The sequence below is a fragment of the Gobio gobio genome, assembly GCF_949357685.1.
Source record: "Gobio gobio genome assembly, chromosome: 10".
NCBI lineage: Eukaryota > Metazoa > Chordata > Actinopteri > Cypriniformes > Gobionidae > Gobio > Gobio gobio.
Window position 1 is genome coordinate 31440917 of NC_137116.1, and position 17979 is coordinate 31458895.

Genomic DNA, 17979 nt, shown 5'->3' on the forward strand with positions numbered 1-17979 from the left:
ATGTATAGCTGTGTTTTGTGGTGTGTTTGGTGTCAAACTCAAAAATTAGTTTATTTTTAATTAATAAAAAAGTGCCATTACTGTATATTAAAAAGGTAATAATTGTATTTTATTGACACAATATTTTAGTTGGTCTTGTATATTGTTCTGATTATATCAGGTAACATTTTAAGCTGTCATATGGTCGTGATACAACATGGCCCATCTATGGGGAATGTTGTCACATTTCACTTCCATTCTTTTGGGGTAAATCAAGAAAATAAATATATGCTGTATTAATGAAACAAAACCACATAATTGTACTAGACGTGTGAAATTAATGTGGGGGGAAATAAATACTCTGAACCCCAAGTGGATTTACACAAACTGAGAATGTCAAAAAATGCTCTCCCCTCCTTAAATAGACCAATGAAACAAACTGCAGGCGTAACAGTAATATTGTGAAAATGTATTACAATCTAAAACAACTCTTCCATTTTAATATATTTTGTATATATTATTATGATTTCTCCAGTCTTCAGTGTCACATGATTTTTATTTTAAAATGCTTATTTGGTGCTCAGTTATTTATTATCAGTGTTCAAAATAGTTTTTAAAAGTTAACTCTATTTTTTAGTTAGTAGTGCCTTTTGCGCATTTAGTCACACATGTTACCACGGGTAAAATCAAGCTTCAATGTATTGTCTGTCCCTTCTTTCCCTCTATTGCCCCTATACTTTAGTGGGCTATTGTTTTGGGGGATTCCCCCCTGAACGCATATGTTCTCCAGCGCTAAAGGAGCAGCGCGAACAAAGGGGCGTCCGAGCGCGCGCTGATTGGCTGGTGCGCTATCTGAGGTCTGGAACAGCAGATGGGGTATTCCTCCTCCTCAGACGCCCCCCTCAAACAGCGATTGTTCCCGATGCGCGTACAGAAGCTCGGTCGGAGTTGGACTACTGAGTAAAGCCCTGTATCGGCTCCAAGCTCCTCGGACGGTAGATTCGTTCAGATTGAGTGTTGTTCCGGAGGCTGAAAAACACTGATAAGATTTAAACCCCTTGAAAATCTGATCTGAGCGACGGGCATCGTGACATCGGGCATCTGGGGAGCAGAGATCTACGAGAGAGGGGTGGGTGTTTGTGTTCACTGTTTTCGTAGATGTTTGTTACTCACGACGTACTCAGACTTGGATGCTGATGTACTAGTGACTGTGGTATAGGCTACTGCCATGTGCCTGCAACTTTGTCTCATTCATAATGTGTAATATGATCAGTTGTGTATTGAAATGCATTGAGAATGTCTTCCTGGAAATGTAATGTAATATGCAGGCTTCGGATTACAATAGGATCTGCAGACTCTTGTCAGGAGAATAATACCACAGTGTTTAACATTTAGAGTTGTTGATCTCTCTGCGAGATATCTGTGATAGCAATGGAAAGTATGACTCGCCTGGCATTATATCTGGCCAGATTACATAACCAGTCTGGTTTGTCCTGAATTCTAGTTCACCCCAAAAAATACAATTTCTGTCACTATATTTACTTATGTTTTTCCAAACCCGTGTGACTTTCTTTCTTCCATGAAGCACAAATAGAGAACTTCGTGCTTCTCCAGCAAGGGCGTTAAATTGATCAAAAGTGACAGGAAAGAAATTTACAGAATATACAAAAATATTAAGCAGCACAACTTTTTTCAACATTGAAAAGGATGAGAAATGATTATTGAGCACCAAATCAGCATATTAGAATGATTTCTGAAGACTAGAGTAATAATTGCTGGAAATTCATCTTTTCCATCACAAGAGGAAATTACATTTTTAAGTTATTTTATATTGTAATATTTCTCAATATTTCCGTTTTTACTGTACTACATAAATAAAGATGTGCATAAAAGGCATCTTTAAAAAAAATCAAAGAAATATTAGTTTCCAACTTTCCAAAAAGGGTTGAATGATTCTGCCTCAAGTAATCACTGCTTTTCAGACCAACTGCAATATTGTGAGTGTGACTATGATTCAGACTAAAATTGGTCCATTAACTTAATTTGTCGCCATTGAAAATAGTTTTAAAAGAGGCCAAAGCATCAAGCTCTGTGAGTTACCAGACAAGTGGAGGTATCCACCTTTTTCCTAATGATCCTACTGCATTTTAGATTATGGGAGGCAGTTCCGGTTTGGGGAAGTTCCACTCAAAAAGACTGCAACAAATCATTTCAAATCATAAGGTTGCGCTACAAATAACCCTTATCTGTCAGTTTGACTGAATGAAGGAGCTGTCCTTCATGTTCTATTTTCAGACATCAGGAGAATAACATAACACTTGGTATTTTAATGTGACATGGTATAACAAGAATATTAATTGAAAGACGATGTATTCTTTCCCTCCTGATTATTTTCTTGTATCCTTCGTATTCCGCTGTAACGGTATGAAAAAAGCGCATTTGTGGTCTGTTCTCCCGATTTTATTTATGATATATCCCATGAATAATTCACTGGAATGCATTAAGAAACTCTCGTTTCTCTACCCAAATCCTCACGTTTCTCTCTTTTCACATGGATGATTTAAAATGTAATTGTCTCCCCTTTTCACTTCTAATCCAGTGTTTACTGAAATGTTTCTAAAGCAGTTAAGGGGATAGTTCACCCAAACATGAAAATTCTGTCATCATTTACTCACCCTCAAGTTGTTCCAAACCTGTATGAGTTTCTTTGTTCTGTTGAACACAAAATAAGATATTTTGAAGAATGTTTGTAATAAAGCAGATAGAGCAACTATTGACTACCATAGTAGGGGGAAAAATACTATGGTAGTCAATGGTTGCTCTATCTGCTTTATTACAAACATTCTTCAAAATATCTTCTTTTGAGTAAATGATGACAGAATTTTCATTTTTGGATGAACTATCCCTTTTAAAAAAATATTCAGTAAAAATGACGGGAATCACTTTTAAATATTATCACCCAATATTCCAGTTCATTTTTTGATTAAGGCAACGTAATACAGACATACACTGCCCGTAAAAAAACCACACAAAAAAAACAGTCGCTGTTTGGATTTAAATGGCAAATGTTCAAGAGTTTATGATTGGATCATTATTGCAGTGATTCTTATGTTTCTAACATGTTTTATGTTTGGCAACAGTTCTTCACTTCTAACTCTAATTGATGGTGTGTGTAGTTTTTCATTTCTTAAACAACCATGTAGGAAGACACATCATGGTCATATTCCAGGATGATTCATCAAGATTCATCTGGATCAAATTGTGAAAGAATGCTTGGGAAGGGAGCATAAAGGATCATTTTCACACATGAATTGATGCACCTCTTGATGGAAATAAATATTGTGAGGTTATTTACAAAAAAAAGGTCAATATCTTGTATTGACAATGCAAAAGTCAAGCACTCTGTAAAGTCTCGTCCAGCACGTCCCAAAGACTTCCAATGAATTTGAGGTCTGAACTCAGAGTGCCAATTCATGTGTGAAAATGATTCTTCATGCTCCCTCCCAACCATTCTTTCACAGTTTGATTTTGTCAATTTCAATCTTGACATTGTCATCCTGGAATATGGCCATAATGTGTCTTCCTACATGATTGTTTAAGAAATGAACTAGGGTTAGAAGAACTGTTGCCAAACAAATAACATGCTAGAAACATAAAAATCACTGCAATAATGATCAGCCATTGACTCTTAAAGGGTTAGTTCACCCAAAAATGAAAATTCTGTCATTAATTACTCACCCTCATGTCGTTGGACACCCGTAAGTCCTCCGTTCATATTCGGAACACAAATGGAGATATTTTAGTTGAAAGCTGATGGCTGAGAAAGGCTTCAATCAGGCCTCCATTGGCATTCAGTACATTGACACTTCCAAGATCCATGAAAGGCACTTAAAACGTCGTTACAAAGTCTATCTCACCACAGTGGCTCTACAATAATCTTACGATGCGACGACAATAGTTTTTGTGCGCAAAAAAAAATCAAAATAACACCTTTATCCAACTTGTTCTCGACTTCCATGTATGCCTCCACGACGCATGCGCGAGAATATGACGCAGATCCGGCGTTCGGACATATGACCCAGAAGCGATTTGTTTACGAGCAGAGGAAAACGCGCGTGTCTAAGCTGTTGGATTCTACATTGATCGTGCTTTAGGTCTCGGCGTAGTGCTCAAAATGGGGCTTAAGTGTGTATTTCATGGATTCCCGAACACCGGCGCTACGTCATATTCTCGCGCATGCGTTTGGGTGTTACTTCAGCGATTAGCATTAAGCTTTGTTTCAGTAGAAACCCAGTATATTCATATGATCGTGCAACCCCCCCCCCCCCCCCCCCCCCCTCATCCCCTCATATCCCCCTGAGACGAGAGATTTATGTATTTTATGTCTGGAAAAAAGCCTCAGATGACGCAAATATAATTTTGCGTCATCTGAGGCTTTTTTTGGCCAGAGACTACTACAGCCAGTAGTAGGAGCTAGTTCCGCATGTTTTCAACCCGCCCATAGGGGTGGGATCTCACTCACATAATGTAAGACACAGACAGCCGCACGGACATTCATAACGTCATAAAGTTACGCTTCCATAGGCATGAACTGAAACGCGCCAAACTGGACACGCACCGTGAATGACTGACAATGCGGCCGTGAATGAATGCCGGTCGTCCGTGCTCATTTTAGTTTCGGTTTAAAATTAGCGCCAATTCGGGGGCGGGTTGCTTGAATTGTGGGTTCATGAAAACACAACAACATAACGGTACAATGACAAACTCACTTAAATAGGCGCATTTCGCTTTGAAACCAAATCTTCCACGATCATCTGGTCTGTCAGCTCCTCACTCTCTGATGAAGGAAATCTGACTCCTGCTGCGTTTGTGCTGCGACTCTTGTTCGGCTTGTGCTGTATTGAGCAGACACGTTCAGTTTTTAATTGCAGTGTCTGCTCTCTAACTGAACCAAATTATTTTATTACTATAAAAATCTAAACGGCGGTGGGGTGGTGCCGCAGTGGGCAAGAGCTGTAATCTGTAGGCGTGGCTTGGGAGTGGCCTTGTAGGGCAGCGAAACAAGTGCATTCTGGGAGTTGTTGTCTTTCATCCATATGAGCCAAAAATACATTTTCTGGCTTTTCTCAGTCTAGAAGGCACCAAATAAAAAAATAATTTCACAATTCTACTACATAAATGACCCAGTTTAAATACACATTCATCTTTCCAGCGGTGAAGTACCCCTTTAAGTACTTGCCTACTTAAAGCTGCAGTCCGTAACATTTTTTGGTTAAAAATTATCCAAAATAAATTTTTGAGCATGCACATAACCAGCTAGTATTCAAAACTATCCTTACCGTAGCCCAATTCACAACGGTAATCATGCGTTATAATTTGAGTGGTACTGGTAGCTTTCCGCAGGAAATTCGAGCACGTCGCTGTTCGCCTTTGCATCATTACGTCACGTCTGTATACATAAAGAAGGAGTCCGGCTAGTAGTAGTGTCGCATGCGAGGATGCTGCAGGTGGTGGATCATTTATAGACTTTTCTCACAGCAGCTGGAATAATTAAACGTATCATTTTGATGTCGGATTGTAAACCAGAAAGGTCCAAACAACAATCATCAGTGACAACTGGAGTTTCACCCGTAGTCAAAAGCAAAAGATTAGACTGGACAGAAATTGAAATCTACAGGTAATGCTAATACACACTAAATACACGAAGTCACGCAATGCTGATGTTGTTAACATTAACCATTTGAGAACAAAGTATAACAATAATAATTTGCACGGTTTGATGTGATATAAGCTAATTTAATCGCCATTGGTATAGCGCAATTTATTGTAATGCTTTTTTTCCTCAGTTGGTCAGAACAAAAGTGGAAAACATCTACATACTTGTTCAGATGACATTTTCCGGTGAAAATTCTTATTTTGGTCATACTTCCAAGACGTAGAATCTGTGATTCCGAAGTACAGTATCCACACCGGCGCGGTGAATGAATGACAGCCACAGATACTCCTCAAAACAGATTAATTTGCGATGAGGAGCTGTGCTGATACACACCCCACATAAAGATGATAATTCCTCAAATAACTGCAATTGCAGGTTTCAAATAGAGATGGCGACAAAGAGGCAAAACTTACAGACTGCAGTTTTAAATCCAAACAGAGACTTTTTTGGCCAGGCAGTGTATATTACTACAGTAATATTTAACACGTCCGTTGTAGTAATTTGCTAATGCTTTTACACTTTTAAATTTCCTTTTAATGTTCGATGATCGAAGGGTGAGTAGAATAATGTCACCTCATTGTACCCAGTTGAAAATGCTTATTGCGTTTATAAATGCAAACTTTTGCTGATTGTATCCTGTTTAACTGAAATTGTATCCCATAATTTGCATAAAGCGCCATGGAGCGTAGGAAAAAGGTGGATACAACTAAAGAAATGTCCCACTGCTGTAGGAATACTATAAATATCAGCACTCATGGAACGCTGCTCGACCAATCAGATTTGAGGAACGGGACTAATTGTTGTGTAAAACTTCAAGCGTAGCCGACTTTTAAGTAGTTCATACTGTGCAAATTGCGCAATTCTTTCAAGTCTTCTTGAACCATATGAAAAGTTTGTGTTCGGACATTCTAAAAAAATCTAAAATCTTCTGTTTTCCACTGATAAAAAATGTATACGGGTTTTGAACAACTTGATGGTTATCATAGCAGAATATTTTTTGGGGGGTGAACTATCCCTTTAACAAACTTTCCGTTTGCAAATTCTGCCATGTACAGTAAATAGTGAATCCGCCATGGTGTAAGCGCAACTGGCTTTTAACGGGAATGGGAGATGAGACTCTGATTGGTTTATTACATGTTACACCTAAAACTGGGGTTGCCACCTTCAGTGTGGCAAAATAAGGGACACCCAATCAGGGTTCACTTGAGGGTGAGTAAATGATGACAGAAATTAAATTTTTTGGGTGAACTATCCCTTTAAGCAGTCATTCTGAACCAGTAATATTTTTTTTTGACAATTCTGAAATTCAAAAATGTAAATTCTTTTATTAATTTACCTAAATTGTGACTATATTATTATGTAATTATTTGTCCCATTTTTATCTAAATATTTTTTTTAAATGTTATAAACTTTATATGACAGGATTCTTTTTTATGTATGATTAATATAGCCTCTTGAGGGAGATCCTCTTGCGCTCAAACGGTGGACGCGAGCTGGACATGTTTTTTAAAAATTGCGCAAGTTTACAGCGCATGTTCTTGAAACTCCATCGCTATGGCAACAAAGCCGCTAAAACGCAATCACTCGCAAATGAGCTTCTGTACTACTTTTGATTTCTTTATATTTGCTATTAGTATTCTCCACACAAAACCTTATGTGTTTATTGGACTATATGTGGACCTATGTAAAATACGGGACAAATCGCATCCTGTATTGATTTGATACTTTACGTGTCATTTTGCTTGTAAATACAGGACGATTCCGTAATTCACAGGACAGGTGGCAACCCTACCTAAAACACACCCGTTATTCATTAAGAGACTAGGTACAACACTTTTAGACCATGCGCCTGGCACTCTGACCGTGTTTTTTTTTCTCCGTAAAATAAGGTCCTAAGTGTCTCCGATGCAAGTTGGGATTCCAGGCAGATTTTCCATGTAGCAGATTGTAAAGTAGCTGTGTTTTGTCTTCTGTGTCATATTTCATAACTCCTGAGGGTTTCAGAAACACAATCAGTAAACATGCCGACAACTGTGGCAGTGCAAGCTGCTGAACACATAAATGAAGGGAAGGAAGAAACAAAAGGAAGAAGGAGCAGACCTGTGACTTTCAGCATTGTTGGACGAAGCTTTGCAAGTGTTTTCCAGGTTGCCGTGGCAATTTAAACAATAGCCGAGCTATAGTGTTTGTGAGGAGATGCTGGTTGGGGGAGGTAAGGGAATGGTGTGTGTGTGTGTGTATGTGTGTGGATCTAGGCCAGGAAACATCAAGCAGAGATCTTGGCCTGGATCTTAAAGGCAGAGGTTAGTGAGCGGTTGCTTTGGAATTGAACAACAAGGGGGAATAACTTTCAAACCAGCGGGAAGGAAAATGAGGGATGGAATTAAAGTCACTGCAAACGATAGCACGGACAGACATTAAATAATCCTGATAGTCTTTACAGTATTATATAAATGAGCAAACACTCAAAAACAAGACATTTTGGATGCTAAAACGGCATGAACCACCACTTCCATCCTGTCTGTCCCACTTCCACAATCTTCCCAGCACTTCCACACATGTGCCCAGTCAACTCAAGTGCCAAGCCACCAGACAGTCTGTGTTTGAAAAACATGTAATTATTCATAATTAGGTACTTTTTGTAGATGCGGAGTCGATCTTTAGGAGAACTGGCAGATTGGATAGTCACATGAGTCCAAAAGACTGTAAAAATAGTTCTCATGCTCTTTTTCATTCATTTTTCATAGACTCCCCTGACACATTTAATGCTAGAGTGCATAGTTGCGTAAGCGGGGAAAAGTACATGGCTCTCGAAGCGTGGTGCTCAAGTAGTTCCTGTGAAAAGCGTGTAAAAGGCTTATTGCATTGCAGAGACTGAAGCGGGGTCATGTTGCATTTTTTCTTGATCTAAATTTGCATTTGTTTTTTATAATGGGAAGGATTTCTACAAACATTTGAGCTTGAATTAAAAAAGGGATTAAAAGTAGTTAACTGTAAATGAAAAAGCAGTTCAGATAAGATCTCTCTCTTTCTCTCTCTCTCTCTCTCTCTCTCTCTCTCTCTCTCTCTCTCTCTCTCTCTCGACTTTTCCTTTTCCTTGTTCAGCATGTTTTGAATTGACGTCTTGTCCAGTATTTGTTGTACTTTACACTACCATTCAAATAGTTGGGGTTGGTAAGATGTTTTTTTGCTTTTGAAAGAAGTATTTTGTTCACCAAGGCTGCATTTATGTGATCAAAAATGTAATGAAAACATTGTGGAATAATATATTGTGGAATGTTATTACAATTTAAAATAACTTTTATTTTTTATTTAAAACATAATTTATTCCTGTGATGTCAAAGCTGAATTTTCAGCATCATTACTCCAGTCTTCAGTGTCACATGATCCTTCAGAAATCATTCTAATATGATGATTTGCTGCTCAGGAAACATTTATTATTATTATAAATGTTGAAAACAGTTGTGCCGCTTAATATTTTTGAGGAAACAGTGATACACTTTTTTTTTTTTAGGATTCTTTGATGAATAGAACGTTTTCTGAAGAGACACTCGATTTATATGATGAACAGATTGAATTTAGGCTTTTATTCACATAAACATTCATCAACTCACACATCAGTTATGGTAAATGGAAGCTTAAGCATGTTCGCTTGATGTGAGAGACAACCAATGAGGTTCACTCTCGTGTTACGCAGCACGTTTGAGCTTCTCAAGAACCAATGAGGTTCATTCTCATGTGTTACGCAGCATGTTTGAGCTTCCGTAAGAACCAATGGGGTTCATTCTCATGTTACGCAGCACATTTGAGCTTCTCAAAAACCAATGAGGTTAATTCTCGTGTGTTACGCAGCACGTTTGAGCTTCTGTAAAGAACCAATGGGGTTCATTCTCGTGTTACGCAGCACGTTTGAGCTTCTCAAGAACCAATGAGGTTCATTCTTGTGTGTAACGCAGCATGTTTGAGCTTCCGCAAGAACGAATGAGGTTCATTCTCGTGTGTTACACAGCACGTTTGAGCTTCTGTAAAGAACCAATGGGGTTCATTCTCGTGTTACGCAGCACGTTTGAGCTTCTCAAGAACCAATGAGGTTCATTCTTGTGTGTTACGCAGCACGTTTGAGCTTCTCAAGAACCAATAAGGTTTATTCCTCTGTTAGGCATCACGTTTGTGCTTCCACAAGAACCAATGAGGTTAATTCTCGTGTTACGCAGCACGTTTGAGCTTCCACAAGAACCAATGAGGTTAATTCTCGTGTTACGCAGCACGTTTGAGCTTCAGCAAGAACCAATGAGGTTAATTCTCGTGTTACACATCACGTTTGAGCTTCCTCAAGAACCAATGAGGTTAATTCTCGTGTAACGCATCACGTTTGTACTTCCACAAGAACCAATGAGGTTCATTCTCCTGTGTTACGCATCATGTTTGAGCTTCCTCAAGAATCAATGAGGTTTATTCTCGTGTGTTATGTTACGCATCATGTTTGAGCTTTTGCAAGAACCAATGAAATTCATTCTTGTGTGTTACGCATCACGTTTGTAGCCTGGGAAAACCCAGACAACTTCCGGCAAATTTAGATTTGCTCTGCAAGTAGTCTGGCAAAGAGTCCATTCAAACCCATTTCTAAACCCTAGAAATCGCGGCACCAATTAGAAACGTTGGGGCGGGCTTTACACGATGACGACAGCGCAGCGACGTTGAAGCAGATTTGCCGCTGCTGTGGAGCATCACTCGTTCGAATCAGCTATCGCGTCTGTTTTAAGCGATTTAAACTTCTCCTTTTCGTTAAAACCCGAGCAAAGAACAACACTCGGAGCCTTTATATCTAAAAAAGATGTTATCGCTGTCTTACCGACTGGATTCGGCAAAAGTCGTGTGGAAAAACGAATGGGTCTTAGCAAGAGTCCTCTGGTAGTGTTAATGTTTTACAAAATATAGTTTTAAGTCCTTTTCAGGAGTGAATGAAGTTGTTTAAAGCTCAAATCTGTGGTTTATTTATAAAGAGAGCACCTTTTTTTTAAATTTGATCTGCCGTTTTCGGAGTTGTGAGTTCCAGTGGTTCAGCGGCGCTCAATCGATCATTGAGCCCGCCGAGAGGCGCCTTTCCTCGGCCAGTCCTTCTGCCGTCTGCCGCTGGCTCTGATGTCTCTGTAGTGGTTAAACCGTCTCGTCTTGTGTAGATCTAACGGCTGATCTTTGCTCTCATTAATCTATAATTTGTTCCTAGACAGATCGTTTTGTCTGAGGGCAAAGTGAAGTTTCATAACTTTATATTTTTAAGATATTAAACTTTACCGTTGTAGTCTCCTGGCGCTGACTTTGACTGAATTGCTTTATTTATTGTATAGCTTCTTATACCTTTTACTTATACTTTTGTAATTGCTATTGATGATCACACATTTAACAAAAAGAGACTGGGTTGTGTTTTGTGTCATATTTAATTTATTACAGTGATAATCATAGCCTATATTATGTGTGTGTTTTTTTTAATGTAAACGAAAAGAGGCTGGGTTTTTTATATTTCGTTTTGTTATAAACATGCATTGAAGATAATATGCATTGCCTGCACTACATATACAAATATATACTGAGTGATACTGTCAAGAGCATAGTAGGCGGACTAGTGTCCTCCCGTCCTCGGAAGTTCGTTCTCCGGAGTCAAACTTGGTAAGTCACGGACGCAAGTCAGAAGTTTGCGTACGAAATATGTCATAAAACACCACTGCCTCATTTCATAAAAAAATAAAAATTAAACATAATAATAATAATAGCCACACGAATGTGGTTCAGGCAACGCGTAGCTAGGCCTACATTGATTAGCTTATATATTTATAATAAAACGAAGTATAAAACACCCTGCCTCTTTTCGTTTACACTTTAAAAATAATATATTAAACATTAATATGTGGTTTAGGTAAGGTGACCAGATTTCTGAAATGGAAACCGGGGACATTTCCTATTTGAGAACACAAGTACAGACAAGAACGCATATTGAGAAACGGCCAGTCAGCTGTTTCTCCGTCGCTCTGCATACGTCATCTCCCTCATCGCTCTGATTGGTTTGAGGTCTATCCAATTGCGCCGAGAGGCATTTGAGCGACGCCCGTTGGTGACGCCCCTTTGGAAATGGTTTGTCTATGAAGCTTTGCCAGACCATAACTCAGTTACTACTGAGAATGGTCTGGTTTTAACCAGGCTATCACGTTTGAGCTTCTCAAGAACCAATAAGGTTTATTCTCCTGTGTTACGCATCACGTTTGTGCTTCCACAAGAACCATTGAGTTTCATTCTTGTGTTACGCATCATGTTTGAGCTTTTGCAAGAACCAATGAGATTCATTCTTGTGTGTTACGCATCACGTTTGAGCTTCTGCAAGAACAAATGAGGATCATTCTCGTGTGTTACGCATCATGTTTGAGCTTCTGCAAGAACCAATGAGGTTCATTCTTGTGTGTTGTTACGCAGCACGTTTGAGCTTCCGCAAGAGGTGTCTTGCCCATCAGGCAGGTTCTGTTTATGTTCACTGATCAATGTTTTTATGTGAATAAAAGCCAAAATTCAATCTGTTCATCATATAAAATGATCTTGTCTCTTCAGAAATGTTGGACTACACTGCTCAATTCATATGTATTAGTTTTACGATCTCTTTATGAACTTTTGAAGCTTTAAAGTGGTAGTTACGTAGCTGTCAAAAAGATCCTCATTCGTGTTCCGAAGATAAACTAAACTCTTACAGGTTTGTAACGACATGAGGGTGAATAAATAATGAAAGAATTTTCATTTTTGGGTGAACTATCCCTTTAATGAAACACAAAAATCTGAAATTAATCATTTCAAATGCTACAACTGAATACAGGTATCAAAACACTATAATGTAGGCCTACAGTATAAAAATATATATATATTGAGATTTACTAAAGATTACATGATCATTAAATGATTAGCGTTTTAAAGTGTTAGATGGCGGGAAATTAACTTATACAATATCTGCAGATTCAGAGAGGGCACTGATATATCATGCATCCCTAAATACAGACCGCTTCTAATCGGCACCTGTCGTCTGATGCCCGATATCTGTTGGCAATGACTTTTGGACGTGTATCAGAGACTAATAGCTCTTATACTGATCGTCTGTAGTTCTGACAGGAGTATATTTGGGATATGAAATATTCATGTCAGATTAAGCTGCTCTGGGTCGATTGGTATTGAATATTTCATCATCATCTGATTGAGCGCAGCGAGTGTATGAAAGATGTGGGAGGGGCTACACACACACACACACACACACACACACACACACACACACACTAGCAGCCACACATACTTGACTGAACACTCTGGGTCAGGAGATGGTAGTGTTGATAAGAAAACATGCCCGTACAAAAGAGAGACCTTAGTGTTTGCTTGTGGGATAATGATCTTGTGAAAGAGTAATCGTGCAGCAGTTTTGTCAGGGATTGAATGAGGCCATTAACGGTTCCATTTGGGGACACCTGTGCCTTTTTGTGTGTGTGTTTGTGTGTGTATCGGACCCTTGAGTAACATGCTCATGTGTGTGTACACTAAGTAGTTCTATCTAAGCGCTCATAAAGTCAATGGATGACATATATCTTTTGTTGCTATATGATTAATGGCAGTGTGCACAAAGACATTGGTGAACTTGAGAGAAACCGACACAAGGAGATAAAGGGAGGAGGAGGCAGCCAGCAAAACCACAATAGGGGAAGTCTGAACCCTCGTGTCAGTTTCCGCTGTGCAAATCTGAGAGGAAGAGTTTAGGAGAGCGAAGCTATATGTCACATGGGTTCAGCACTCGCTTAGCTTTTAAAGACCACCAGGCGATCAGCTGCAAAAGAGCCGTTTACATCAGAGATAAGGTAATGTGCATTCAGTTAAGTCTTCTTATGTCTAGGCATGAAATAGTGAGACAGTTAATGGAAAGTACTCTTCAGTCTGTTGAGAAATGTCAGGATTTAAATCAATGTCTTGTGGCATTTGAAATGTGCTGTTTTGTTGTATTTCAGATGAAAGAGGAAAAAATGCACAAAAAAAAGGTTATTTCAAGTAACTTATGCCGTTTATCATCTAATACAGAGGACAAATGACTGCTTTCTGCAATTTTTTAAGTATTTAAAGGAATAGTCCACCAAAAGTGAAAATTCTGTAATTTTTTTCTCATTTTCTCTGTATGTTTTTTCTTACCCTCATGTCTTTCCAAACCTGTAGGACTGCCTTTGTATATGGAATATAAAACAAGATATTTTACAGAACGTTGGTAATCCAACAGTTTTGGAAGTTTTAATCCATTGGAAGTGAAATGGTTTGATTATCAACATTCTTCAAAATATCGAATATTTAACAATGAAAGTCATACAGGCTTTGAATGACATGAGGGTGAGTAAATAATTACAGAATTTTCATTTTTGTGTGGACTATCCCTTTAACACTGATTCGCTTATATATAGTTGTGAAACCATGTGCTATGCAGATAGTCACAGCAATTTCCTCACTTGTAGTTCCTTTAACGTTAGGTTCAGTGTAAAAATGTGTCCATATAAAAAGCTTGTTTTATTAAGGTTGGATATGGTTTGACACTATTCATTTCAGCTTTGTTGGAATGACAGTTGTATGTCAGAGACGTTGAGTAGTTGTATCAGCGGGGTAACAGTACCCCTGTTGTCCTGCACCTGTCCCCGTCTCCGGAAGCGTCAGTAAAGCCTTTCCAGCTGGTGAGGAAGGAAGCCTTGAGTAGAGCAGTTTGTATTGTGCCCGGTTGAACCAAACATGAGTATATGTGTCACCCATTGAGCCTTTTTGAGATGGTAAAAGTAGTTTATATAAGCTATACTCTTTCATCTTTCAAATGGACACATTACACATTTTTGAATTGTAAAAAATAAAGGTTTTCCTTTGAATAATTCATACTATGAAGAAAGATTTAGATGGGATATCACTCATGTTTTTCAGTTCTCTTTATAGTAGGAACCACATGAGCATTTCTGTGGACTGTTGGGGAACTTATATGGATGAATTAAAAGAAATGATTAAAATAATATTGTATATAGATTATTGCTCTCTTGGCTATTTTTGCTTGTAGGCTTTTTATGAAATCTTGCTTTTCATTTTACTCTTTGGTTTCTCTGGTTTCATCGGTGATGAACCACAAGGGGACAATACTGTACTGGGACAGCACTGATTGTATTTCAATCAATGGCATTCAAATGTAAATGTATTGATCATCATTATGACTGAGCATCTTTTACCAGTTTAAATGTTTAAAGTCAAATTTAAACACTGTCTGTGTTGGGGGCGGGACACTCTTAATCTAGAGATCATTTGATTGGACAAAAATCTGTGTAGCGCAGCATGAGTCATCAGTGTTTTTTTGTGTTTTCCCAGAAGAAAGACATCAATGCCAGATATGAGTATATTTGTTGAAATGAGTTTTAGCATACACTACCATTCAAAAGTTTGGGGTCAATAAGTCTAATGTTCTCTAATGTTCACCAAGGCTGCATTTATTTTGATCGAAAGTACAGTAATATTGTGAAATATTACAACAGTTTAAAATAACTGCTTTCTTTTTTAATGTGACACAGTCACCAAATTTTCCAGTTTAATGGACTGCACCAAATTTTCCAGTTCTTGCTGAGAGATGTTACTCCACCCCACCTAGATACTAGAAAGTTCTTAAACACGTCTGAGGGGACATATGGTTACACGTGGTTTCGCAGTGCAAGAACGATCAGCTGTCCTTCCTGTCTCCCCGTAGAACTGTCTTAGGGTCTTAAATTACAGACATAGCATTTTATTGCTCTATTCACATCTGCGGTCCTCATGTCTCCTGCAGCAGGACTATGGCATGTTCACAGATCAAGGATCCTGGGCATCTTTCCCCTGATGTCAGAATAAGGGTCTCTTTACGGTCCTAAGCTATTGTTACTTTAACCTTAAAGCTGTGTTCCGTAACTTTTTGCATAATAAAACACAATACAGTTAATAAACCGAACTGCATGCGTCTAGCGGAAGAACATTGCAGCCGGAGCTACTTCTCTCTGTTTATGTCTATGGCGAGTCACGCAGGGACTGTGCTCCTCCGCAGCGGTTCCTACCAGTCTGGACTGAAATAGTCCCAATATAAACACTTACACCAAGCCCTGGGTGTCCTGCTCTGCCTTTGAGAAAGTGAAAGCTCAGATGGGCCAATCTAGAATCTTCCCTATATGTCGGGGAAAGGTTACCTCTCTCTGCTTTGCCCGCCCAGAGAATTTGGAGAAAATGGTCAACTTCACATTGTTTCTCTTAGTAGCATGAAAAAAATATCTGTTATTTAAATCTGCGCACTTGCCCAAACTGCCGTTATAATGAAGGACGCTGTCATGCTGCACAATTCATATCGATGTCGTGTTTGCTGTTAGTTGTGGTGAAAGCATTTTGTGAGAAAAATAGCTCACAAGATCACTGCATTCACTCCACAAACAGACTGCATGTGTACTCAATGCTCTTCACTGCAGCCTTTCATGTGATGGGAAAAGATCTAAAAATAATGCTATAATCAACACTTTCACGATTCGTTCATCTCGAAAGTTGTAATAGTAAAGAAACGTAGTAAAAGTGTAATACGCATTTCAAATGCAAAGATGTCAGCCAATCACAGCAGTGGGGGCGTTTACGCTGAAGTCTCACAGCAGACACGCCCCTTCAAACAGAGCATTCAAGCCATAGGGATAAAATCAGGATAGAAAAATGCCTTTTATTTCTAAATTATGACAATTTATGATGTAAAAATCATACTAACAATATAAGTACACCTCAGGAAACATAATAAAATTATTTTAAAAATCCACATCATGGGACCTTTAAACTCAGAATCCTGAATTTCCTTTTTTGCTGAGTTTATATGTGACCTCATAGCACATGGATTAAAGAACACAAAACTTTAGCTTAGGATTCATGGGGTCTTTAAATGTGTTGATGAACTGTTTCAATACCCTTATTCATTCAAGTTTGTGCTCCATGTCTATTCTGGTCACATCCTCATGAATAGTTTACTTTCAGCTGTGACTTGCAGATGTCGGCTTCACGTGGGTTTGTGTGATATAGAACAGAGCATGAGTCTCTTGTCAAGAGATATCAAAAATACATGGGTTGGTGAGGAGTGTAGATGTGCATACATTAATTGTTTGTTTTACGGGTTTGCTGTTCTCTTACCCTCTTTTTTTCCCTCTGACCTAGATACCGAAGAGTTAATTCTTTGATGTTAAAACAAGAAACAGAAACATTCTCTTTCTCCGTTCTCCTCCCTCTCTGTCTCTCTAGAGTTCTTCCATGAAGTCGTGGCTGGGATAAAATGGATGACAGGAATGACGGTGTACGGGTTGGAGAGAACAAATTCATCAGCAAGTGAGTATAAATCTTTCCAAACTCTTGATAACATCTGAACAAATGTTTGCTTTTATTGTCCTGTTACGGTTCTGTAATAATGTATTCACTATGTAAGGGATTATGTAAGTAAGTTTGTCATTATTATAAATATACCCAACATAATACATGGACATGAATATTGATTTGGATTGAAATTATTTCAATTAATTAATCATACTAGTTTAGTTTCCTCTTAGAGAATTAGTTCATCACATTGTAGAAAATAATATATCTACAATCAATGTAACACACACATACACACACACACGTCAAAAGAAAGAAGTCTCTCTTTCGCTCATCAAGCCTGCATTTATTTGATCAAAGATACAGAAAATAACTGTAATATTTTGAAATATTAATACAATTTAAATTAATGTTTTTCTGTTTTAATATACTTTAAAATATAATTTATTTGTGATGCAAAGCTACATTTTCAGCATCATTACTCCAGTCTTCAGTGTCACATGATCCTTCAGAAATCATTCTAATATGCTGATTTATTATCAATGTTGGAAACAGTTGTGCTGCTTAATATTTTTATAACCTATGATACTTTTTTCAGGATTCATTGCTGAATAAAACGTTAAAGAATAGTATTTATTCAAAATATAAATCATTTATAACAATATAAATCTTTACTAACAATTTTTATCAATTTAACACATCCTTGCTGAATAAAAGTATTAGTAAAAAGAAAAAAGAAAGAAAAATAAATGACTGACTCCAAACTTTTGAATGGTAGCGTATAGTTACAAAATATTTATATTTTAAATAAATGCTGTTCTTTTTTAACTTTTTATTAATCACGGAAAACTGAAAAAAATATCATCGGATATAAAAAATATTAAGCAGCACAACTG

The 17979-nt window shown here is 38.0% G+C and overlaps 1 protein-coding gene across 2 annotated transcripts in view; it reads left to right on the top strand.

The window, feature by feature from the left end:
- The first annotated feature begins 802 nt into the window (after window positions 1–802).
- rassf2a (Ras association domain family member 2a) overlaps window positions 803–17979 on the top strand; it is a 31067-nt gene continuing 13890 nt past the window's right edge. The window contains exons 1-2 of one of the 2 annotated variants that reach the window (XM_079826400.1): window positions 803–1108; window positions 17015–17098. In XM_079826400.1, coding sequence (XP_079682526.1) covers window positions 17046–17098 — 53 coding nt within the window. In that variant the 5' untranslated portion in view covers window positions 803–1108; window positions 17015–17045. Of the gene's footprint in view, window positions 1109–13438; window positions 13573–17014; window positions 17099–17979 lie in introns of those variants that run through there. The other variant, XM_079826399.1, reaches the window with a different exon arrangement.